The sequence below is a fragment of the Gossypium hirsutum genome, chromosome A10, assembly GCF_007990345.1.
Source record: "Gossypium hirsutum isolate 1008001.06 chromosome A10, Gossypium_hirsutum_v2.1, whole genome shotgun sequence".
Classification (NCBI taxonomy): Eukaryota; Viridiplantae; Streptophyta; class Magnoliopsida; order Malvales; family Malvaceae; genus Gossypium; species Gossypium hirsutum.
This window is the reverse complement of record NC_053433.1, coordinates 109,617,868-109,641,821: the sequence shown is the minus strand read 5'-3', so window position 1 is coordinate 109,641,821 and position 23,954 is coordinate 109,617,868. Positions and strand designations below refer to the sequence as shown.

Below are 23,954 nucleotides of genomic sequence, written 5' to 3'. Positions count from 1 at the left end.
TTTTAATAGAAATAAAAAAATAGAGGAACAAAAAATAAAGAAAGTTTGAAAAAAATGAGAAAAAAAAGGAATGAGAGTTGAATTGATTGGAAATAAAATAAGAAAGGATTTATTTGTTAAAAAAATTATAGCTTTTAAAAAAATTAAAAAATTAAAAATACATATAATGACTGGTCACATCGTATCAATGACATCAACAATGTAACTAGCCAATTATAATATTAATAATTGTTAATTTAAAAAAAAAAAAAGAAATAGAATGGGAGAAGAAGAACCAACATCTCTACTTAATAAAGAAATGAAAGAAGGTGGGAGTTTTGGTGCCCCTTCAAATATTTTGTATTTTGTAGAATAAGAGAAATGAGAGAAGGAAGAAAAGAGAAAAAAAAATCATAAGGTATTTATTGTTTGTATTTTATATTTTATAGTTATTGTAATATAATATATTTAATTTATGTAATTTTTTTTAAAATTATACAGATATTAGAATGTCTTCTCGAGTAAATATGGATCACACTTCATCGAGAATCAACGAAACAATAAAATTAATTATAAATTAAATAAAAAATTCGTTTTAATTTCTTGTTTTTTCTTGCTCAGCTCAACTTTACTTAGCGTGTTTTGATTGCATGAAATTAATCTCTATGTGGTTGTTATTAACCCTTTTTAAATCCTTTTTGCATGAAACCGATCTCTACATATTAATAATATTTGTCTTGCACTTCCTATGTTGATACATCCCTTCATATGGGAAACTCGTTACCTTAAATATGCAACGTATGTTCAAGCGTGTAAACATCATCAATATATTATTCGGCATTCAAATTGTAGGTAATACACTGCAACCACATGCGCACATGGGTACCACATAAACTAAACCCTGAAAAGTTTAAATCACACCCAAGTATCCCAACACCATATTGATAAGAGTTTGGTTGGTCAGCACGCAGACAACATAAATCCTCTCTAAAACCAAATCATGTTTCAACCAAAGGATTCTAGTGACATATATATTGAGTACTTGCACGATCTAGATTTCTCGAGCATTATTGAAGTAACAAGAACCAACAATAACATATATATAATATCTAAAGGGAGAAATGAGATATAGGTTAAACATGAAGAGGAGTTTTCTTGATGACTGTGAGGCCGTAGAGTTCAGCAATGTCCATGTTCTCAGTAGTTTCACCAGCAGGCAACTTCCAATCAAACCAATAGAGAAGGTTGGCCATCACAAACTCAATGGAAGCAACTCCAAATGCTATCCTAGGACATCTTCTTTTTCCGAAACCAAATGGGTTGAGTTGGAAATCTTGACCTTTGAAATCAATGGAACTATTTTCGAACCTCTCTGGGATGAACTCTTCTGGGTTTTCCCACCATTTGGGATCTCTCTGAATGGCCCATGCATCGATCAGAACTTTGGTATTGGAAGGAATGTCATAACCTTCCAATTTAACACTTGAAGATGTTTGTCAATGGAGCAAAAGAGGACCAGCCGGATGTAGTCTTAAAGTTTCTTTGAGTACACACTTTAAGTATTTCATTTTACTAACATCTTCTGCATCCACCTTTATCTTGTTTCCCACCATATTTTTCACCTTTTCTTGGACCTTTTTCATTGCATTTGGATGCTTTAAAAGCTCAGCCATTATCCACTCATTTGTGGTTGTAGAGTTATCAATTCCTGCTACAAACATATATGTCCTGAGATTATCAAAAGTGAAAACTTCAGGCCAAGGCACCAAAAAGGGGGAAAAAAGTAAAAGAAAGGAAACAGTATTGAATTTTTTTCTTTTTTCTTTTTGCTTCAATCAAACTATTTTGTTTAAAAGTAACAGAACAATAGTTCCAGTTAAACAATACAATTGCCACAAAAGCTAATATAACATGAAAACAAAACATTCCAATCACCAATCTAACATTCACCACCACGCCTTGAACATAACTCTACGATTAATACCTACTGAAGCTAATGTTTCTGCCATTTCATTGCTATGTTACTCTGCTTTTGAAAATGCTACCTCACCCACACAGCTTAGTCTCCTTTCCAAATCTGTGAATGTAATTTGTTGTGACCAAGGTCCTGTCTTTGTTCAATAACCAATTATACAACACCAGTGACCCAATTTCAACAATAATCAGACCAGTTCCCCTCCACCCTATATGAATTATTACATCCAACGTAGTAATTATTGCTCCTAATTCAGCTGAATATGCATTAATGGCATCACATGGTCCTGAGAATAAAGTTCTTACATTTCCTTCCTCATTTCTAAGAACACCTCTATAGCCCATAGCTTCCTTAGTTGCCATTCCGCTTACGTTAAACTTCAGCCACCCATAAGAATGATAATGCCAACCCAATGTAACAGGTTTGGAATCGAACCTGCACTTAGATGGACTTAACCAGCATAATCTCTTTTGTACCATACACTCATCAAAAGCAGCTTCTACCCATAACAATGCTCTCATCTTAGAATGAAATATCAACGTATCCATATACAATACCTTTCTTTCAAACACCATCTCGGTTCTTGCGAGCCAAACAGACCAATATGATGTCGCTATTACTATCAACCAAAGACTTTTGCTAGTACCATGTAACTTCACATTAAAACATCACTACAGGAAAACAGGGCTTTAGCGGCGTTTTTAGCGACGTTTTATCAAAAAACGCCGCAAAAATTGTAAAACACAGAGCAATAGCGGCTTTTTACCAAAAACGCCGCTAAAAACCAGAGCAATAGCGGCGTTTTACCAAAAACACCGCTAAAAACCAAAGCATTAGCTGCGCTTTCGGTAAAACGCCACTAAAAACCAGAGCATTAGTGTCGCTTTCGGTAAAACGCTGCTAAAAACCAGAGCATCAGCGACGTTTTCGATAAAACGCCGTTAAAAGTCATATAACCCCCAAACCCTAAAAAATCATAGACATTAATATATAACCCTTAAAACCCTAAACCCTAAACACTAAACTATAACCTCTAAAACCTTAAACCCCCAAAAACATCGCGTGAATGTTGATGTACATCATATGTTAAATATTTTCTTATATAATTGTAAAAGAGATAGTATTAATTTTAAAATATTTAAATAATTATTATTATAGTTTAGGGTTTTACGATTTAGGGCATATGTTGAAGGTTTAAGGTTTAAGGTTTATGAGTTACTATTTTAAGTTTTATGGATTATGGGTTTAGGGATTATGGTTTAAAGGTTGGGGTTTAAGGTTTAGGGGTTATGGGTTAGGGGTTTAGGATTAAGAGTTTATATTTTAAGATTTAGGGTTTATGGGTTAAGGGTTAAGGGTTAGGAGTTTAGGGTTTAGTTAATTAGTGTTTTTAATTTATATGATAAATATTTTCTTATATAATTGTAAAAGATATAATATTAATTTAAAAATATTGAATCAATTAATCATTATAGTTTAGGGTTTACGATTTAGGGTGTATAGTTAAGGGTTTAAGGTTTATGAATTACTATTTTAAGGTTTCTGTATTATGGTTTAAAGGTTGGGGTTTAAGGTTTAAGGGTTATGGGTTCAGGGTTAATGATTTATACTTTAAGATTTTAGGCTTAAGAGTTTAGGGATTTAGGGTTTAGATTAATGCTTTTATTTTAAAAAATATTTAATCTAAACCATTTGATATATTTAAATAGTAGATTTAAAAAAACATTGATAAATAAATAAAAACATTGATAATAAATAAAAACATTAATAACAAATAAAAATGAAATACAAAAATAAAAATGAAATATGGGTTTATGGATTATGGGTTTAGGGATTATGATTTATGGTTTAAGGGTTGGGGTTTAAGGCTTAGGGGCAGGGGTTAAGTGTTAGGTTTTTAGGGTTTATAGATTATGCTTATGATTTAGGGTTTAGATTAATTAGTATTTTTTAATTTATAAATTAAATAATTTTTTATATAATTGTAAAAGATATAATATTAATTTTAATATATTAAAATTATGACTATCGTTTAAATTATTTAAGAGATAATAGATAAATTTTATAAATATTAAATGATTTTGGATTTAAGGTTTACTTAAGATTAATTTGTTAAATGATAAAATTTTAGACAATCAATTAATGTTTTTATATTTAAAAATATTTAATCTAAACCATTTCATATATTGAGTATATGATTGATTATTTTGAATTTTAAAAATATTTAATCAATTAAAATACTATTATTTAAAATAATTTTAAAGTTTTTATTATTTAAAATTTAAAATTTTATCTAATTCTTTTAAATATTACTTAAATTGTTAAAAAATATTTATTTAAAATTGATATGAAAGAGATAATAATTTAATATAAAAATTATAAAAAAGTCAAATATTTTTGGCCTTTATGGTAAAAACGCTGCAAAAAGTAAACAATAACGGCGTTTATGATAAAAAAACGCCACAAAAAATTAATTTATTATAAAGAAAACGGTGCCGTTTTGATATAAACGCCACTCATTTTTAGTTTTGATTGAAACGACGCTGTTTTATTTCTCTCCCCCCCCCCCCCCAAATTTTCTCTTCTTTCCTGATTCGCTTTTCTTTCTCAGCCATTCTCAGTTCCTCTATTTCTCTCCCCCGATTCCCTTTTCTTTCCCAATTTCCTTTTTTTTTTCCTCAGTCTTTCTCAATATTTTATACCTGAAAATCCTCTCAACCTGTTATTTTATTTTATTTCTCAGTCTGTTCTTTAATTTCCCGAAACCCTAAACACCCAGTTTCCCCATGCCTAGCCACTTTACCCAGCAGCGAACTCAGTCTTAGCAAGTATGTGAGGTTTTTGATTTTTTTTGTTTGGGTTTGTTGAAATTTACTTTCTTTATTTTTCAATCGTCTTAAAATTTTAGAATTTTTAATTTGGGTTTCTTATTTTCTATTATATTAGTTTTCAATCGTCTTAGAAATTTTTGATTTTTTTTTTGTTTGGGTTTCTTATTTCTATTATATTAGTTTTCTAGTTTCCTGCTATAGCTTCAATTTGTTGGTGCAGTTCTATGTGATGCGGTCAGTTGTTTATGTTTCTTTTTTCTTTTTTATCTTGTATGTTCTATGCCTAAAGTAATATCTAATTTTGCCTTTGTTCTATCTTTCCTGAATCTCTAGGTTTAAAAAAAACAACAACAACAAAATTCTTTCCCTAGTTCATTTAATTGCTCAGTGATACTTACAGCAACCAGTCTTTTTTTTCATTAAAGCCATTGTCCTATTCTTTTTTTTTTTCATTGAAGGTTCCCATCTCAGGGTTTTATGCTGCTTATTGTTGCCTGCTGTACAACTTCTTGTTGGAATTAGTCATCCCTCTTGGGCATCTTTACCATTTTTTATTTGTAGTAGTATTGGACTTGTTGATTGGTCTTTAACAAGCAACTTTCTTGGCCTTTTCAGGCAAGCATCTTATAATTCTTACGGCTAGAGATCATATTACAATTACAGTTTATTAGCATTTAATGTTATCTGGTTTACTGATTGATTTATATTTTTGGTCTGGTTTCAAAGATCTTAGCGGTACCTTTTGTTGTATGCTAGCTTGAACATTGTCTTACTCTACATATACCAACTCCCTGTCGAGTATTCTGGGATCTTTAAGTGGCTAGCTGATTTTATTGGACTCTATAAGATATCTGCTAAATCGGACTGGTCAGAAATTTGCTCTGGTCTTTCTCTTATAGTCTTTTACATCATTGTGAGTATAACTTACTACTAAATTTCAAAGCTGTTGTTTCCTTCATTTTTTTATTATCGCTAGCCTTTCTGTAACTCTTAATTCTTTTTCAGCTATCTTGGATTCGATGTGATCTTATGGAAATGGATTTCATCATGTCGGCAAGAGCAAGCAGCTTGACTAGGCAACTTCTTCCTTCAAAGCATTCATTATTTATTCGTGAATCAAGGTATTTAATTGGGGAGGTTTTCCAAATTGACTAACTTATAGTTTATTTTGATTTTTTCAGCACATTTTAGTTGGTTTTGGTATTGAAAATTTAATGGAACAGCAAAACATGGAACCATGCACACCTTGTATTTATAAGTTTGGTATTCAACATGATATAAGGTTGTTTTTATATTTATCATTGCATAACATGATAGGATTTGCATTGATATCTACAATTTTAACATCTCTCTCTCTCTCCCTGTGGAAAATGCTTTGCAGATCTGGTGTTAGGCACACTAATATTTTGTTAAGAGGACCAATCTTACTGACTTTCGGCATTAACTATTTTACTTATGGTTTTTCGGTAAGTATACTACATTTCTTTTACTTTATAGAACTTTCATCCCTTGTGTATTGTTTGTGTTTACAATCATAATGTCTCTGGAACTACATACAGATGTGAACTAATGCAAATTCTATGCCATAAAATAGTAATAATAAGAGTAATAAAACCATAAAAAATTATAGATATGTCCCATGAAAACTATTTTTTTTTTCAATCATTACTGGCTATAGTAGGGACATCAATGGATGATAAGGTCAGTAGTCATGTTTTCCTTTTAATCTATTTGTATGTCCAACAGGAACCAAAGGGTTGGAGTGAACCTTTAGGTAATTTCTTTTCTTCAGACATATGGATCGAATTTGTCTTACCTTCACAGAAGTTGTTTTGTGTTCTTAAGATTATTTCCTATTGAATATGTCAGATTTCCTTACTTGCTCTTTCCTTTTGGAGTTTCCACTTTGCGAGTCTCTATGCATTTGGACTTCTTGCGTATGTTCGCTATATTCTGTATGTCTTTCCCTCAATGTATCACTTGCATCGATTGAATGGCTTGCTTCTCATTTTAATTGCTCAATGTATCTCAATGTATCACTTGCATCGATTGAACTTGCTCAGGTGACAATTGAGCTAATTGCTGTAAGTATCCTTACCTGCTACTTGAGACTGGTTGCATTTTGCAATCTGTTAAAGGGTATTTTCTTCTACTGCAATGTCATGCCCGTTGCCTAGATGATTAGAATAGCATATTTTAAACGCTGTTCTTATCATCTTCTGTCTGATTTCTGTAAACAGTAGTGGCACAGAGTTGCTGGTTTACAACCTGGTTTACTTCAATAGGAGGTTAAAACTTAACGAAATGATTGCTAAATTGCTCGGGTTTCTTTGCAATACATTAAGTAATATTTTCTTTCTTGGAACTGAATTTGATTCTTAGATAATAGTATGTTTCTTCTTAATAAATATTAGAAATCATCCCCTAAGAACTATTTTTCCTTTAATTTGTCTTGATATGGAGATGAAGACAGGATGTTTGGCCCTAGTTTTATGTTTAAATATTAGTGTTGATCCACCTGATGTAATAAAAATATCTCCTTGCGCAAGAATGGAGTGCTGGACTGGTATGTTTTTTGAGTCAATTCTCTCTTATTTTTGCATTTTTGCTGTTTAATGGTTATTGAAGCTTTAATGCTCATGATTATTCCTCAAGAAATCTTTAATAAGTTTCGTGTTATTTTAATATGTGACTGAACTAAATGCTTGTTGATTTGTTGAGCATGCATGAAATAGTTTGTGCTTATATTTTGTTTGAAGTGTTGAATTCTGAAATAGTTCATGTATAATATATATACAGTTTAAGTATTGGTCTCAGGTCAGGATCTTTATTTTGTTTTTAATTCATTTTTTACCCTTTAGTGTCACTTGGTTGGTTTTGCTAGTTTACAGATTTTCTTCAGGGAAACTATTAGGGATTGAAACACAGTGTTTCAAGCCTTTCTTGGTCTTTGTCACATAAAATGCTAGTGTGAGGATCTTGGTACTTTGAACAAATCTTTTGGTGAGCTTTTCGTGGTCTTTGTCACATAAAATGCTCAATCCTTGGTGGTTTAATCTTGCTGTTTCGGGTTGGAAGAACTGTATGAAAGAAATCAGTTAAACTACTGCTGTTAATGAGGTCCGAAAGTGAGTAAATTGATGTTTGAAATATCTTTGTGTGGTGGATTGAATGCTGCAATATATTGTTGCTCATTACCGAATTAATGCTGAAACTAAGCTAATTAAATGGTGGATAATTTGCTGTCGATTATGATGGAAATGGCTATTAAATGTTTAAAATTCCTCTTATTTAATTGATGGTTGCTGCTGTTTAAATGCTGTAAATTGAAGTGTTTAAATGCTATAAATTGAAGTGTTTAAATGTTGTAAACTAAAGTATTTAAATGCTGTAAATTAAAGTGTTTAAATGTTCTTTGTGTAGCATTTTAAGAACTTCAAAGCTCACAGATGATTTCTTATACTCTATATGAGTTCATTGATTCTATGTTTTTGCAATTTTAGATATGATCATGGGTGCAGCAGCTTCAACTGACAAGACTTGTGCAGGTCTGGAGCAGGTCAATCAAGAAGCTCTGCTGGAATTAAACTGACAAGTAATTGTAGTATGCTTGTAGTTGAAGTTTCTTATAGTGAACATCATGTTGTTTATTCGGCAGAAGTTTCAAAGATTTTACTTTTTAGAAGAAAGTGTATTGTAGTCATTAGATTGGGTTTTCAAAGATTGATTATGTTAACATTTTGATCAAATGAAAAGTTCTCTTATTAATGTTTTTGAACTCAAAAACAATTTAAAAATGTTTCCATTGTTAGGTTATTTAAATTTTGTATGATCATTTAAGGTAAGAATGTAAATGAGATGATTAAAAAGTAAGTTGAAATATATATGGTCTTTAGCGGCGTTTTTGGGGAAAGCGTTGTTAAAGGTTATATTTTTAGCGGCGTTCTTAGAGAAAGCGCCGCTAAAGGTCACAATCTTTAGCGGCGTTTTTGAAAAAAAAATCTATAAAATCTTGTAGCGTTTGCTATAGTGACGTTTTTTGCGGCGCTTGTGAAAATGCAGCTAATAGTTCTAGCGGCTTTAAGCGCCACTAAAGGCAAAAAAAAAAACGCCGCCTATTCTCCATTCTTCAAAACTGCTCTCAATTTTCCAGCCAACTTCCCACCAATTAAATATCATTCTCCAAAAACTCACAATAAAATTGCATTTAAAGAACAAATGGTCCGCTCTCTCTTGTTCACGTTGACAACATGTGCATACATCCATTATGTTTTGCAGATGCACCCCTCTCTTCACTAAGAAATCCTTTGTCGGAATTCTATTGATTGCTAACATCCATAGGAAGTTTCACACCTTAGGAGGGACTTTTAATTTCCAGATTTTATGAAAAGCAAAATTGATGTCATCCCCTTCTCCCTCGATTAGTAAATTAGTTAACTTCTTCACCAAAACTCTTCCGTATTATCGTGCGCCTAATCCTCCAAATCTGGGACCAGGACCACACTTTTCACCCTTTCAGTAAGTCAGCTAAGAATTCCCAATTCTCTATCCAACAATGGCTTTATAAATAGATCTTCCCATTTAACTTTACTAAAACTACTATTGTTTGAATAATCAAATACCATCCCATTTTTGAGTTTTGCTAATCGAAACAGTATAGGAAATTCCAATTTTAATGGACTATTTCCACACCATATATCCACCCAAAACATCATCGACTTTCCATTTCCAATCTCCATCTAAAATCCTTATTCCCCATTGAATAACCAGTAAGCTTTGATGTTTTCTTGTGCGAGGTCCATCTCAAAGGTGCCATTCTTTTGGAGTTGCATGATGATAGAAAGGAAGTTCTTTTTAACGTAGCTTTCAAGAGCTTTATGCTCCTGAATTACTTGATCAAGGAATGCGTCCAATTCCGCAGATACTGCTTTCATACTTGGAATAAGTCCAGTAAGCACATCAACCCACCTCAAGTAAGGAAACATATCGCCTACACATAAGCTGTTGAAGAGAATCAATAGCCTTTTACCCAACTCCCCAAGCTTGCTGCGCCCATCTTCTTCACTTTTGTGACTAAGAACACATCGAGAAACTATGTTACTCGAAACGGACATAAGCATGTCTATTAGATAAATAGACTCTCCTTTCAAACAAACACTGCGGATTTTGTTGATAAGAAGTTCAACTTCTTCGTCTCTGATAAACTGAAATGATTGCACACTTTGGTTGCTGAAATGCTGAACAAAACTCATCTTCTTAACTTGTCTCCAATAGTCACCGTAGGGTGCGCAAGCCATATCCTTGCATTTGTAGAAAAAGATTTTGCAGCAGTGGTCCTTGATCTGTCTATCACGTTACGGACATAAGCATGTCTATTAGATAAATAGACTCTCCTTTCAAACAAACACTGCGGATTTTGTTGATAAGAAGTTCAACTTCTTCGTCTCTGATAAACTGAAATGATTGCACACTTTGGTTGCTGAAATGCTGAACAAAACTCATCTTCTTAACTTGTCTCCAATAGTCACCGTAGGGTGCGCAAGCCATATCCTTGCATTTGTAGAAAAAGATTTTGCAGCAGTGGTCCTTGATCTGTCTATCACGTGACCATTTATGGCTTCTTTTTATTAATAACAATTTCTCTCGTCATTCCTTGTCTCACCCTTTCTTGGATACATGTATATATAGGCTGAGAAGCTTGATATTAATAACATTTGTAGAAAACGATGTCATGGTTCTTCACAATTTCTCTAACCATGTCAGCTGATGAAACCAAAAACGTTGGATTATAGCCTAACTGCAGAAGCAAGAGAGAACCGTATTTCTTAGAGAGGTCTCGGAGAGAACGGTGAGGAAGTTTGCCAAGTTGATGGATGTCGCCAATAAGTGGTAGCTTTGGGGGTGATGGAGGCAAATTCAGGGTTTTCCTTTTTTCTAGTTGAAGCCAAACTAAAAGGGAGAAAAGGAGAATCAGAGATAGAAACAATGGATTGGTGGAAAGTTGAGCTACATTCAGCAGCTCCATTTGCAAAACCTAATGATGAAATACATTCACCACATAAGCTTTTTTATAGCCCTATGCAGGTTCCTTCGTCATGGAATCTTGTATGGTTTGAGTTTTTTCAACAAAAAGTCGAATTCAAAATCTCCAATTATGTTTATTTTTGATGCTGTCCCACGACAATATCATTGAAATTTCATACGCTCAGCCAATCAAGCAAACGGCTTTACGGGTAAGATAACATTATTGAAATATCGATAAGATAATCGAAGCAAAGTACGTAGCAATGACTTTTCTATTGCAGACGGTGCAAATAGTTTTAATTTTACAAATTCTCTAACATTTGACATCAACTGTCCAACATTTAAACATGTAACACAAATTTACTACTGTATTAGAATTTAAAACTACATTTAATACCTACTGTCTAACATTTAAACGTGTGAAACAACTTTAGCACATTATTTTCAATTTTCATGTCTAATTTATTTTATAATATTATTAATTAATTTAAATAGTTAATATTGTTAACTTTTTAATTAAAATGTTACGTAGTTATATATAATTTAAAAGCTGATTTTTAAATAAAAAAATAGAGTGATCAAACTCTTGAAAATAAAAGTAGGACTAAATTTGTAAATACTTAGAATCATAGTTGTTTGATCCGGATTAGATTTGTTGAGATACTAATTCGGAAAGAGACATCAAATCTGTTGACCTTTGAATCAGTATAATCAATTGAACCAGGCTAAAAAGCCAATTAAAAAAATCTCAACTTATAACATGATGTTATTATATTCAATAATTATTATTTTAAGACTTTATGTAAATAAGTTTTTTTTAGTGGATGTAAATAAGTTTGAGATTGACGATTTAGTAGCTTGATTAACATGGGTATCATTATTGTCAATACAGGAGGATGTGGGTTCGAGTGCGTTGAAGCATATTATCCTCCTATTTATGGATTGGGGAGGACTTATAACTAATTTTAAACTTTATGCATTGAAGCATATTAACATGGACATGGATTTTAACTTGACCGGTGAGTAAATATATAAACCAATGCTTTTAAATACATAATCTATAATCATATATTAAAATTTAATGAAATAAAAAAATAAGTAGTAAATTTTTTTCTTTAAATCAAATTATTATAAAAAATAATTAATTAAATTTAAATTAAATAATTGTGGACTATGAATTTAAATGTAATTTTATTTTTCAAAATGAATTACGGTACAACCATTCAAGAAATTGGCAGATAACACAAACATAACATAGATAAGTAATTAAAATATAATATCAAACAATAAATTAAAATAGTACATAATGATGTGTTATTACTAGAAACATACGTATGAAATTTAAAATAGATTAAAATGTATATTTGCCTCTATATTATTATGGTGAATATTGAAAGCATAAGTTTTTTTGTATGGTTTAATTTTATCACTAAATTTTGAATTTTACTGAATTTATCGTTAATTTTGATTTTTAATTAAATTTTAAGGAATAACTTACTTTAAGATTATTCTAAAAATTGAATTTTTTAGGCACTAATAAAATTTTACCACATCATCAAATTTTAAAGAAATTAAATTATTATTATTACACTCATCTATAGAGAAATTATTTTATGAATCATTTCCACCACATTATTCATGGCCCCTTTCAATAATTTTTTACTCTAAATCCTAAATATAAAATCTTGAACCTTAAACCCTAAACTCGAATTCATAACTCCAAATCCTTAAACCCTAAACCCAAACCTCAAGCCCTTGAACTTTAAACTCAAACCCTAAATCTCAAATCCTTAAACCCTCGACCTAAACCTTGAAACCCAAACCTTAAACCTTAAATTTCGAACCTAAACCTTGGGGTTCAAGGTAAAGTGATTACTAAAATTATATGCCAATGACATGGGAAAATTGCACAAAAATTACTAATTTTTTTTAAAAAAATTGGTTGCACAAAAATAAAAAATATTAACTTATGAAATAAAAACAAAAAAAATTAAAATTTGTAAAAAAAGAAAAGATGTTTGTTTATAATTTTAAAAATTAATTATTTTAAGTAATTTAATTAAATTTAAATTAAATTGGAGAATATATTAGATATACATGAGTGTCTAATAATACTTTATTATCTTTAAAATTTAATAACGTGACACTATTTTATTGATGCCTAAAAGGTTAAATTTTATTTCTTAAATTTTACATGATGCTAATATAATTTATTCCTTAATTTTTATTGCTTAATATTGATTTTGGTGGTTGGAAAATAAATTTCAATAGGAATACTAGAATTTCAAAAATTTTATTTTAATATTTAACAATAAATAAATTTATAAAATATTAAAAATTGATAAATTAACATAAATTTTTTATTTAATAAAAGAAAGACTTGAAATTAAAAAGGTTAAATTTACTTTTTTTTATAAATAAATATTTTTATTAATTGTTGATATTATATTAATTTGTTATTTTTAATTATTAAATTAAAATATTAAAAGTTTTACTAAATTTTTATTCAAATTATTTTAAATTAACCAATTGTATTTGGCTTACTAAGCTCTTTGTAGCTTACTCTGTGTGATTTCTGTCCATTTTACAGTTATCGTAGCTACTGAAGGCTCGGGGATAGTCGAGGATTGTCACCATACTATCGAACTCATTTTGGTACTTTTGAAAGTGTAAATATTTTTAAGTATGGCATGTATAGGCTAAAATGTTTATGTTTTAAGCTTTGATATGTATATATGTTATGCCATGAGAGTTGGCCAGCATATGATATGTTTGTGTACAGTTTTGGTATTTGGTTGGTGATGCCAAATGGTGTATGCTTGTAATGTTTTGTGATCTAATATGATTTGATCATTTTAAGCATGAAATTGGCTGGAAATTTTGGTATAAATGTTGTTTAATATTGCTTGTAGGAATGACTCAAAATAGGGTGGCAAGTTGGCTTAAACCAAGCCTGCATTGTGCCACACGGTCAGGGAACACGGGCGTGCCTTGTGGCCGTGTATGCAAAGCAGTAACCTCTTAAGACCACACGGTTAAGACACTTAGGCGTGTCATATGGCCGTGGGTTAAAGTCAGTAGCTAGCTAAGTATCACACGGCCATAGCACACAGCCGTGTCTGTTGGCTGTGTGTTAAAGTCAATATTTATACTCTGTTCTAGCACGATTGGATCACATGGGCGTGTCTGATGCTCGTGTGAGGCACACGGCCTGGTCACACGGGCGTGTGACCTCAACAGAATTGAAAATTTTTTCGAGTTCTGAAATTTAGGAATGTGTTCGGTTTAGTCCCGATTGTCTTTAAAAGTATGTTTTTAGGTCTCGTAGACCATTATGAGGGATAAATTGTTGATAATTGCGTATGTATTAATGCTATGTGATATCTGTAATTCTGAATTAGTCTGAAATGTTCTGTCTGTCTGGTAATGCCCCTTACCTATTTCGGCAACGATTACGAGATAGGGGTGTTACATGTATAGGTAATCCCCAGTCTTAGACGGATCGGTGTGGCAGAGTACTTGATGGTGACCACCACTATTTCGTACTACTTTGATTCAGTTTGAATTTACATTATTTCGGGTTTTTGTTGTGTAATTTTGGGACTTTGGACTGTTTGGTTTTGAATTTTGGATTTTTAACTGCTTTACGGCTTTAGTACGACTAGACAATAAAAACTCAATTTTTGCTAAAAACAAATGTTTCTTGCAACATGAACGGTTTTCCAAAAATAAACGTTTTCAAAGCTTCTGCTAAAAAGATACGATTTTAGTTATAACAAAGAACACTTATTTTACTTTGAATTAAGATAAAAGCTAATTAACTGGAATGGTTTTAACTCGACAAACTCATTTTCGAATCCCATTCCATGTGACATCGCCAAATTCGGCCATAACTTCTAGGCCGGGTTTGGAGTGTTACAAGATGGCTCATGGCGTTTGAAGATCTATCTCTTAGCTTCGAAATGCATTTTGAATCACTCAATTTTGAGTTCGAGAGTTGAAGTTATGATCGTTTTATTGAATACTGCACTAGTAGAATTTCTGAACGAGATTATGATGGGAGTTACGAGTTTCGGGCTTTTAATTCGAGTTTAAATCATACTGGATTCAAGTTTTGGGCTTAATTTTTATTATATATGAGCCATATATTGTTTTTATCAACTCTTATTATTTTATTCCAAATTTTTTATAATTATTAAATATTCTAAGTTATTTAGGAGTTTTATGTTAACAAAAAAGTTTAGTTTAAAACTACTTATTGTTTAGATTAAATTAGAGTTCTAGTGTACTTAAGAGTTTTATTTAGACTTATTTAGCTAGCTTTTATGTAGGCCTTTGCATTGTACACAATTTAGACAATTGACTATTATTCTATTTCTCTTTTGAGTTAATAAATTCTCTTTGAGTTTTTCTTTTCAAGAATTTCTCTTGAGTTTCTTTTAGAAGAGTTTTTAACAATCTTTTTAGATTGTGAGGATCATCTTCAAACTTTTTCTTGCCAAGGTTTCTATCTTGAAGGGGAAATTAGAGCCGCTTGAAGGGAGTTGCGGATTTTTCGTGTTTCCAAGGCTTCTTAGGACTTTTACCTACCATGTTTTTTCTTTCCATCTATCTTATTTATTTTCTTCCTTATTGTTTTAATCTTTGATTTATTTTATTTATCTTATTTGATTTGGATTTGATTGCTTTTTAGGTTGAAATCCAAATTTATTTCTGAACGTCTAGAGCCCTAAGTCAAATTCGTGACTTAAATAAACTTTACGATCTACTTCCGCATTCATCCGCCTCATTATTTTTCAATGGTTGATAGCTTAAATGATAACTAGGTAATGTGTTATAAAATAGATTGTGTAAAAGTGACTCATATGCTTATATTATGCTTGAAATGGTTTGGAAGCTTTAGTGCATAAGATATGAATTTGAATAGGAGTCAATTTGAAATTGTTTTGAATGGTTAGTTTGGTGTTAGATTGATGTGTTTGTTTGAGGTGCCTTAGAAGGCATATTGTTATGGTTGAATGAGATAACTTGGATGATTTTGAATTGTGAACTGAGATGCCAAATGTGGCATATTGGTTAGGCATTTAAGATGGTTGTTTTAAATGATGTTTTTTTTTTGGTTGATTTTGATGCTATTAAATTAGTTGAATGTGGTTTAAAAGGGTTGCTTGTTGCCTGAGTGAGTTAAGATAGAAATCCTATATTGAAAGGTAAGTCTAGGTACACACTGCCTGATGCACGACTGTATGCTATACACGGGCATAGGGTAGGACCATGTGGTCTGTAAGTTTTTAGGTGATTTTGGTGCACATGGTCATAGTTTGTTACATGGCCTAGCAACACGACCATGTGACATATTTTTGAACATTTACACTTTAGACCCACACGACCTTGAAGAGTGTACACGGTTGTTCGCACAGCCGTGTGACTCCAGCACCACACAACATCAGTCTATTGCACGGTTTGTCTACACAGTCGTGTGTCCTATTCCACACGACTTTAGCTTTTCCACATGGTCAGGGAACACGGCTGTGTGACCCTTTTTTTCCCTGCTTTTTGTTTTAGTTTCAAACTGATCATTGTTTGCTATCGGGTTGGTATTAAGCTTTCGTAATCTCGATATTAACTCAAAATTGATTGAATCACATGTTAACACGATTATTTATGAATTGTTTGATAATTAATTGATATTTTGAATTGTAATTTGTATGTAAAAAATTCGTATTTGTCTGTAACATTCTATTACTCGGGTTCAACGACCGGACCGAGTAAGGGATGTTATATTTAGTACATTAACTCTTTTAAAATTCAAAATGACATGATTATTTAGGGACTTATTTACATTAGAATGATCCTAAAATTCATAAGTTTTAAGCACAAAAAAAATAGTACCACATACTCAACTTTGAAATACATTCAAATATTATTATACACTCATTCATATATAATAACTTCTCTAATTTAATTAAAATATTTAAATATAATTAATTTTTTTTAAAAATAAACAAGTAGATTTTCTTTCTTTATAATTTAAACTATTTTTAATTTTCTTTTAAAATTCTAATCCACTTTATTTATTTTATAATTTTTTTTTCAGTTTCTTCTAGCGCATTTTTTTTCAATTTTAAATTATTATTATTTTTGAAGTATTTAAAAGTTTTTAAATTAATACAATACTTAAAATTACTCGTAATTCATTTCATTCCTTTAATAAAGGGTAAATGCGTTTTAATACCTAAAAACTATTGATTTTAAGATATGATGAGATAAATTATTTTTTATTATTTAATGCATTGATAATAAAATTAAGTTATTTATATCAATTCTTTTTATGGAGATCAAAACAATAAAAATTAATAATAAAAGTTACTATCTTTAAACATCCTAAAGGTATAAACTTTTAATATTACAATTAATTTAATTATAATTATAATTATAATTTTTTAAAAATAAATTATATATTTTAATTATCTTTAATATATAATGATTGCTTAAATTAATTATATAAAATAAAAAATCACTTAAATAATAAAATAAATTTTTTGAAAGAAATAAAAAATAATATAACATAGGCATTAGAGGATATATGTATAGAGAAAGGGGTGTCCATGGCAGGGTTGGGTTTAGGCCAGACCCAACTAATATATTAGGCCCGTTTGTTAGGCTTGAGCCCAATTTGAAAAATGGACTTAAAATTTTATTTAAGCTTAGTTCGAATAAAAATGTTAAAATCTGAGTCTAGCTCAGTTTACTCGTATTGAATTTTTTTATATTATTTTTTTAAAAAATATAATACATCAAAAGTACTAAAAATATTAAAATAAATGTTTCCCAACAACTGAAAAATAAAAAAAAAATTTATACTTAAATAACACTAAGATAAGTGCAATTTAATAAGCAAATGTCTTTCAAATAGTAACAAAATTAACAATAAAACAAGAGTTATATAATATCCAAACAATAACAACACAATAGTAGCAACATAATAGTGAAATGGTAGCAAAATAGTGAGAAAACAACAATAGAATAACAGTAAAAATAGCAAGAAGAAGATTTGTAAATTCAAGTCAAGCTTGAGCCAAAAAGCCTTGCTTGAAGCGTAACCTAGTTTTTAAACAGGTCTTATTTTTGTCCAAATCTAATTTTTGGGTCTATATTTTTACTCAAATCTTCTCACTTTTTGGGCGAGTCTATGAGTCAGGTCGGACGCATGGACAGGTGTATTATATATATATCAACCATGTGAATTCGATTTTTAAAGATCGTGGCATTGTTTTATTTAATTTTTTTTTAGAAAACGTAATAATGAAAAAAGATGCCAAGGCTAGGGAATCATGCAGTGGAGAAAATAAATTTACCCGAGATCTAAGCGTCTTTAGTCTATAAAAAGGGCAAAGTAGTGAAGAAATTTCAACATTAGCTTTGCAAATGGAGCTGTTGAATGTTGCTATACTTTCCAGCAAACCATTGCTTCTATCTATGATTCTCCTTTTCTCGCTTTTGATTTGGCTTAAACTAGCAAAAAGGAAAACACTTAATTTGCCTCCATCACCCCCAAGGCTACCAATTATTGGCAACATCCATCAACTTGGCAAACTTCCCCACCGCTCTCTCCGAGACCTCTCTAGGAAATATGGTTCTCTCTTGCTTCTACAGTTGGGGTATAACCCGACTGTAGTGGTTTCATCAGCTGACATCGTTAGAGAAATTGTGAAGAACCATGACATTGTTTTCTCCAACCGACCAAGGACCACAGCTGTAGATATCTTGTTCTACGGATGCAAGGATATGGCTTTTGCACCCTACGGTGAGTACTGGAGACAAGTTAAGAAGATCAGTGTTGTTGAGCTTTTCAGCCATCGAAGAGTGCACTCCTTTCAGTTTGTTAGAGACGAAGAAGTTGAACTTCTTATCAACAAAATCCGTAGTGCTTCTCTTAAAGGACAGTCTATTAATTTGTCAGAGATGCTTACGTCCGTTTTAAGTAACATAGTGTCTCGATGTGTTCTTAGTCACAAAAGTGAAGATGAAGATGGGTGCAGCAAGTTTGGGAAGTTGGCCAAAAGGTTGATGATTCTCTTCACAAGTTTCTGTATTGGCGATATGTTTCCTTACTTGAGGTGGCTAGATGTGGTTACTGGATATATTCCAAGTTTGAAAGCAGTAAACGCGGAATTTGATGCATTCTTTGACCAGGTAATTCGGGAGCATAGAGCTCTTGAAAGCGATGATCAAGTTTCCGATAGAAAGGACTTCGTTTCTATCATTATGCAACTCCAAAAGGATGGCATGTATGAGATGGACCTCACTCAAGACAACATCAAAGCAATCTTACTGGTTATTATTCAACATTGTTTCCATTATTTTTTTTTTCTTTTTCTTTTTCTGGGCCTTGGTTTGATTTGAAATGTTTAATTTTGATAAACTCAGGACATGTTTGTAGGAGGAACTGATACCTCTACAACCACAACCGAATGGATGATGGCTGAGCTTTTAAAGCATCCAAATGCAATGAAAAAGGTCCAAGAAGAAGTGAGAAATGTGGTGGGAAACAAGTCGAAGGTGGATATGGAAGATATCAGTAAAATGGAATACTTAAAATGTGTAATCAAAGAAACTTTAAGATTGCATCCGGTAGCTCCTCTTCTAGCTCCTCGACGAACATCTGCGAGTATCAAATTGGGAGATTACCACATTCCTTCAGATACCACGGTCTTGATTAATGCATGGGCCATTCAGAGAGATCCCAAATGGTGGGAAAAACCAGAAGAGTTCATACCAGAGAGGTTCGAGAATAGCTCCATTGATTTCAAAGGTCAAGATTTTCACCTTATCCCCTTTGGTTTCGGAAGAAAGATGTGCCCTGGGATGCCATTTGGAGTTGCTTCTGTCGAGTATGTGATGGCCAACCTCCTATATTGGTTTGATTGGAAGTTGCCTGCTGGTCAAATTGCTAACAACTTGGATATGACTGAGCTCTACGGCCTCACAGTTAACAAGAAAATCCCTCTTCATGTTTTTCCTATATCTCACACATCATTTTAGATATTGTGTGTATATACATATACATATATATATGTACACACTATGGTTTTAGGCTTTTTAGCTCTTTCTTTTTGTTGATGAATAATACAGTATTGTCAGTGGCTTTTGTTGTGTTGGTCTTCAAGGTTTTACTTGCATAAAGCTTTTAAATTTTTTTGTACGAACATATAATTAGCATCAGACAAGTGAAAGTAATTTCTTTTTTTTTTAATTTTCTTGGAAATCGAACCAATAATAAGTACTGTTTTAAGTAAGAAGTTTATAATTACGAGTATAGATATAATCATAAAAAGTATATGTTGGAATATCTAAAATTAAAATTAAATAGATACAAGAGGGGATAAAAATTAAAATATATTTAAATCTAAATTAAGTTAAAAAATATACGAAATTTATACCTAAAATATCAAAATTAGTAAGATATCAACTTTGTTATTTTATTGGCGAGGTACAAATAAATAACTTTTTAGGGAAGTAAAAATAAATATTTAAATAAAAATGATACATAAAATTATATGTATCTATTTAAAATAAAATTAATATATTAACCATGATGATGGATGTCTATAATTTTGTCTCGTTTTTATGAAATCAAATAATCGTTTATATTCATGGTATATAAAAATTTAATCTTTTCAAAATTTATGGTTAAATCTTCTTTTTAAAAATACTATAATATAACTTACTATCGCAGCTAACACATGATTTATTGGTTTAATACATCAAAGACAAGTAACACTTTTAGCTTTAATTATATTCGTTCGCTAATTATACTAGGGTTTTCAAATTACCAAAAAAAAAAAAAAGCTAGGGTTTTTCACATCTTAATATTTTTTTTAATAAAGATTGATTTTTTTCTTCAAAAGTAAAGACAAAATTATTATTAAAAAGGCAAAGGAGAAGGACACTAGGAATGCACTGGCATAACATGAGCAGGTCAGCGCGAGCCAGCTCAAATATCAGCAACATTAGACTGCACTAAATTCAACACATGGCTCCATAAGACTCCAAAAACTTTGCTGCAAGCCATCAAAATTGCCCCAACACCTCGAGACTAGGATAGTTCACGAACCATTTGCCTGTTCGTTAACAAAAATAAAAGGACTTGGCCTGTTGTTGACCCCAGTTTTTGGTAGAGCTAGCATCAGCTTCCAAGTTAGCAAATATAAACCTTTTGGTTTGATCTGATATTTTTTTAGATCAACATTCAAATGATGTTTTTACAATTTGCAAGTACACTTGAGAACTAAATAAATCTTTATTTATATATTACGAATTATTCACGTGGGAGACCTAAGAAAAATATAGTTAATTGTATTGTTTATTAATGTTAGTAATGATAATAAATAGTACAAATACAGATATCAGTAAATATTCTATTCATCTTTTGCAGATTCAGAACGTTATAGATTTAGGATTGGAATTTTATAATTAGTGTTCGTACGAATTTGAAGGAGAAGCAGATGCTATTCTTAAGAAGTACTTGTAAATAGTTAATTTAGTGTGTGTCTTGCCCCATCGCATCACTTGCATGTGAGTAACTATTATTTCTATTATTTAAGAAGTTTCTTCTATGGTGTGCAAATTTCGGGTAAAATCGAATTAATATAGTTAACTAATTAAATTTGGTTAATCAGCCAGTTAATCAAATTAATTCGGTATATAAATTAATCGGTTGGTTAAGTCGGTTAATTTTAACGAAAAATAAAAAAAATATAAATTTCGGTTAATTCCGTGTTAATCGACCAGATTAACTGAAAAAGTTCGGTTCGGTTAAATTTTTTTGAAAAAAAATTTGTTTAGTTAACAGTTAAGAGTTTAAAAGGATCGGTTAATTCGGTTAATGGTAGTTCGGTCGGTTAACTAATTGAACACCCCTAATTTCTTGAACGTTGTTTCAACCATGAATTGATTGGATAAAAAATTAATTGGGTATCAATTTGACGAGAGGTAAAAAGTTAATTAACTTATGAATTTATATCATCTAGTTTAATATTTTTATATTTTGAATTTTTTTAATAATTTTACGCCAACTTGACCGATTAAATCAGAAATTGATAATTTAACTGATTTGACAACTCCACTTATAAAAATTTTAAATTTAATAAGAAATTTTATCTCTTTAAGTTGAAATTATATTGATAATGTCTTTAAGTGTAATGATAAAATTTTTTAATATTTAATTTTTTTCAAACCTATAAAAAATATTAACTTAATCTTTTAATTTAAAAAAAAGTATTTAACTAGGAAAACAAAAAAAATTTAATGACAGAGAAAGAAATAAGTTGATTGAAAATTCAAATTGGCCTCCCACAGTCAATTAAGTTGCTATTACCCTCCCAGAATTCCATACTTTAATATTCTTTAACTTGAAAATGTATACTAAAATTAGTATTGTAAGTTATAGGTTTATTTGAATTTTTATATTCATTCATTTCTCATTTTTTTTTTACTTCATTCGTTTGTCAAGTTAACAATAATGAAATAAATTGAACGGGAAATTAGAATTAATAAATAAAAATTTTCTCTGTTTTCCTAAATTTTATTGGTTTTCTTTTTTAAGATTAGATTTGAATTTTCTCGTGTCAAACAACTTAAATATAATCTTTATTGGATTTTGGTGTTTTAAAATTGTTTCTTTATGTTAAATAAACTATTTTCACCTATTTTGGTTAAACAACCTCTAAAAAAAACTTGTTTTTACCCTAAAAATTTTTGAAAAAACATTGATTTCGTTGGATAAACGAATTCAAATTCATCTGAATATTTGTATACTATTTCTTAACACTTTGGTACATTAAAAAATATTTTTCAAAAAAAAAGAAAAAAATTGCAAAATCAAGGAAAGAGAAAAAAAAATAAAAAATATTTTGTGGATTGAATTTCGTGCCCAAAATTTTTAGATCTTATATTTATCGTATAAAGAAACTTTAGTTTAATTTTCATGATTTTAGCACATCAGGAGCACTTTAAACAAAAAATTCAAGTTGTTTTTTATTATTATTTCGGGTTTTCTACTAGGTAGTTTATTTTCTTTGATTTCGTTTGTTTTTAGCTTTTCTTATTCTATTACGCATTCTAACACATTTTCCTTGTAGGTACAAAAAGACTTCTCTCATTTCTCCGTGCAAATTACTATCAAATAGTAATTAAATTATTTATTACAAAGACAAATGACTTGTGGCTATGTTTACTTTTTATCTATCATGTAATACTAATGAGAAGATATCATTTATCTTTTTTTGGACTATGAATTCCACTGTTGTGTAATGATGCTACATACTGCAGAAGTCGTATAATCAATGTGCCAACTTTTTGTTTCTTATCTTTTTTAACTCAGACTATCATTTACATCAAAGTAAACGAGTCATGCATATATAGCACGTCATTCACTCAAGATTAAGGTTGCCACACTATGAATATCAAAAGTGAATAAATCCATAAACGAATCTAGGATCTATTCTACTTGGGTCCTGTCAAATGTACTGTCTATCCAGTCAATCACATCTATGTCTCTATCTTCTGGGAGTCATCCACTCTAATACCCAAGACAATGTATTTCCCTAATAGGACTTGATAGACGACATATTAGTCTTTCAATCAATTTACTCGTTTCTTAGTAGATTAATGACATGTTTAGATTATATACTAATACAAATTGTCTTTTTGTATTACGACCTGACCATATAATATTGTTTAGTATTAGTTCAAAGTTAGATAATTTGTGAGTCAATATTTGCTTTCACTTTTTTTTGCGTGCAAAAACCATTGAGGTTAATATACAAAAGGATATTAATTTAATTAATGAATATTTTATTAAACTAATTTATTTGAAAAATACAAGTATACATTGATGAAAATACTATACTAAGGATACCAGATCCAACAGGCACCTCTTGGCATTTCTTGCAATTTAAGAAATACAATAACAAAAAGAACCAAGGTGTCCTTGATAACTATCCAAAGGAAACATGGTATAATTGAAATATCCTTACAAACCAATTGTAGCGACGTAAAAATTTTGCTTTGGTCGCTAATTGAGGCGATTTCTTGAAAATTTGAAAACCAACTTTCGATTTTATAAACAAGGGAGTCGCCAC

The 23,954-nt window shown here is 30.6% G+C and overlaps 4 protein-coding genes across 11 annotated transcripts; 2 read left to right on the top strand and 2 right to left on the bottom strand.

The window, feature by feature from the left end:
- Positions 1–1,112: 1,112 nt before the first annotated feature.
- LOC121203305 (cytochrome P450 71A1-like) lies at positions 1,113–2,475 on the bottom strand. Its single transcript, XM_041078598.1, has 3 exons — positions 2,148–2,475; positions 1,553–1,687; positions 1,113–1,447 (listed from the first exon to the last, which is right to left on the bottom strand). Exons 1-3 carry the CDS (start codon positions 2,473–2,475, stop codon positions 1,113–1,115), a joined length of 798 nt encoding a protein of 265 aa, XP_040934532.1.
- Positions 2,476–4,519: 2,044 nt separating this feature from the next.
- LOC107896317 (piezo-type mechanosensitive ion channel homolog) lies at positions 4,520–8,553 on the top strand. 8 transcript variants are annotated; one of them, XM_016821466.2, is made up of 7 exons: positions 4,532–4,782; positions 5,542–5,698; positions 5,791–5,906; positions 6,167–6,251; positions 6,532–6,559; positions 6,655–6,740; positions 8,289–8,553. In XM_016821466.2, the coding sequence occupies exons 3-7, from the start codon at positions 5,815–5,817 to the stop codon at positions 8,292–8,294; spliced, it is 297 nt and encodes a 98-aa protein (XP_016676955.1). In that variant the 5' UTR covers positions 4,532–4,782; positions 5,542–5,698; positions 5,791–5,814; the 3' UTR covers positions 8,295–8,553. The 8 variants fall into 8 exon arrangements, 7 of the variants coding, with proteins under 7 accessions (XP_016676951.1, XP_016676955.1, XP_016676954.2 ...); XM_016821462.2 differs by having other exon boundaries at positions 4,520–4,782; positions 6,655–8,553; XM_016821465.2 differs by lacking the exon at positions 5,542–5,698 and adding an exon at positions 5,967–6,067 and having other exon boundaries at positions 5,791–5,861; positions 6,655–8,553.
- Positions 8,554–9,533: 980 nt separating this feature from the next.
- Positions 9,534–10,082, bottom strand: LOC107895409 (cytochrome P450 71A1-like). Its single transcript, XM_041078597.1, has one exon. The coding sequence runs from the start codon at positions 10,080–10,082 to the stop codon at positions 9,534–9,536; it is 549 nt and encodes a 182-aa protein (XP_040934531.1).
- An 8,159-nt stretch (positions 10,083–18,241) lies between these two features.
- On the top strand, positions 18,242–19,957 carry LOC107895927 (cytochrome P450 71A1). Its single transcript, XM_016821124.2, has 2 exons — positions 18,242–19,146; positions 19,240–19,957. The coding sequence occupies exons 1-2, from the start codon at positions 18,289–18,291 to the stop codon at positions 19,852–19,854; spliced, it is 1,473 nt and encodes a 490-aa protein (XP_016676613.2). The 5' UTR covers positions 18,242–18,288; the 3' UTR covers positions 19,855–19,957.
- The last annotated feature ends 3,997 nt before the right edge of the window (positions 19,958–23,954 follow it).

Excerpts from the sequence above, each read along its gene's own strand:
- LOC107895927 (XM_016821124.2), top strand. The coding sequence starts at position 18,289 with ATGATTCTCCTTTTCTCGCTTTTGATTTGGCTTAAACTAGCAAAAAGG. Across the intron at positions 19,147-19,239 it reads ACATCAAAGCAATCTTACTG|GACATGTTTGTAGGAGGAAC; the intron begins GTTATTATTCAA and ends TGATAAACTCAG.
- LOC107895409 (XM_041078597.1), bottom strand. The coding sequence starts at position 10,082 with ATGGCTTGCGCACCCTACGGTGACTATTGGAGACAAGTTAAGAAGATG.
- LOC107896317 (XM_016821462.2), top strand. The coding sequence starts at position 5,815 with ATGGAAATGGATTTCATCATGTCGGCAAGAGCAAGCAGCTTGACTAGG. Across the intron at positions 6,252-6,531 it reads ATTTTACTTATGGTTTTTCG|GAACCAAAGGGTTGGAGTGA; the intron begins GTAAGTATACTA and ends TATGTCCAACAG. Across the intron at positions 6,560-6,654 it reads GGGTTGGAGTGAACCTTTAG|ATTTCCTTACTTGCTCTTTC; the intron begins GTAATTTCTTTT and ends TGAATATGTCAG.
- LOC121203305 (XM_041078598.1), bottom strand. The coding sequence starts at position 2,475 with ATGAGAGCATTGTTATGGGTAGAAGCTGCTTTTGATGAGTGTATGGTA. Across the intron at positions 1,688-2,147 it reads TATAGGGTGGAGGGGAACTG|GAATTGATAACTCTACAACC; the intron begins GTCTGATTATTG and ends TGTTTGTAGCAG. Across the intron at positions 1,448-1,552 it reads GGTGGATGCAGAAGATGTTA|GTTATGACATTCCTTCCAAT; the intron begins GTAAAATGAAAT and ends TTAAATTGGAAG.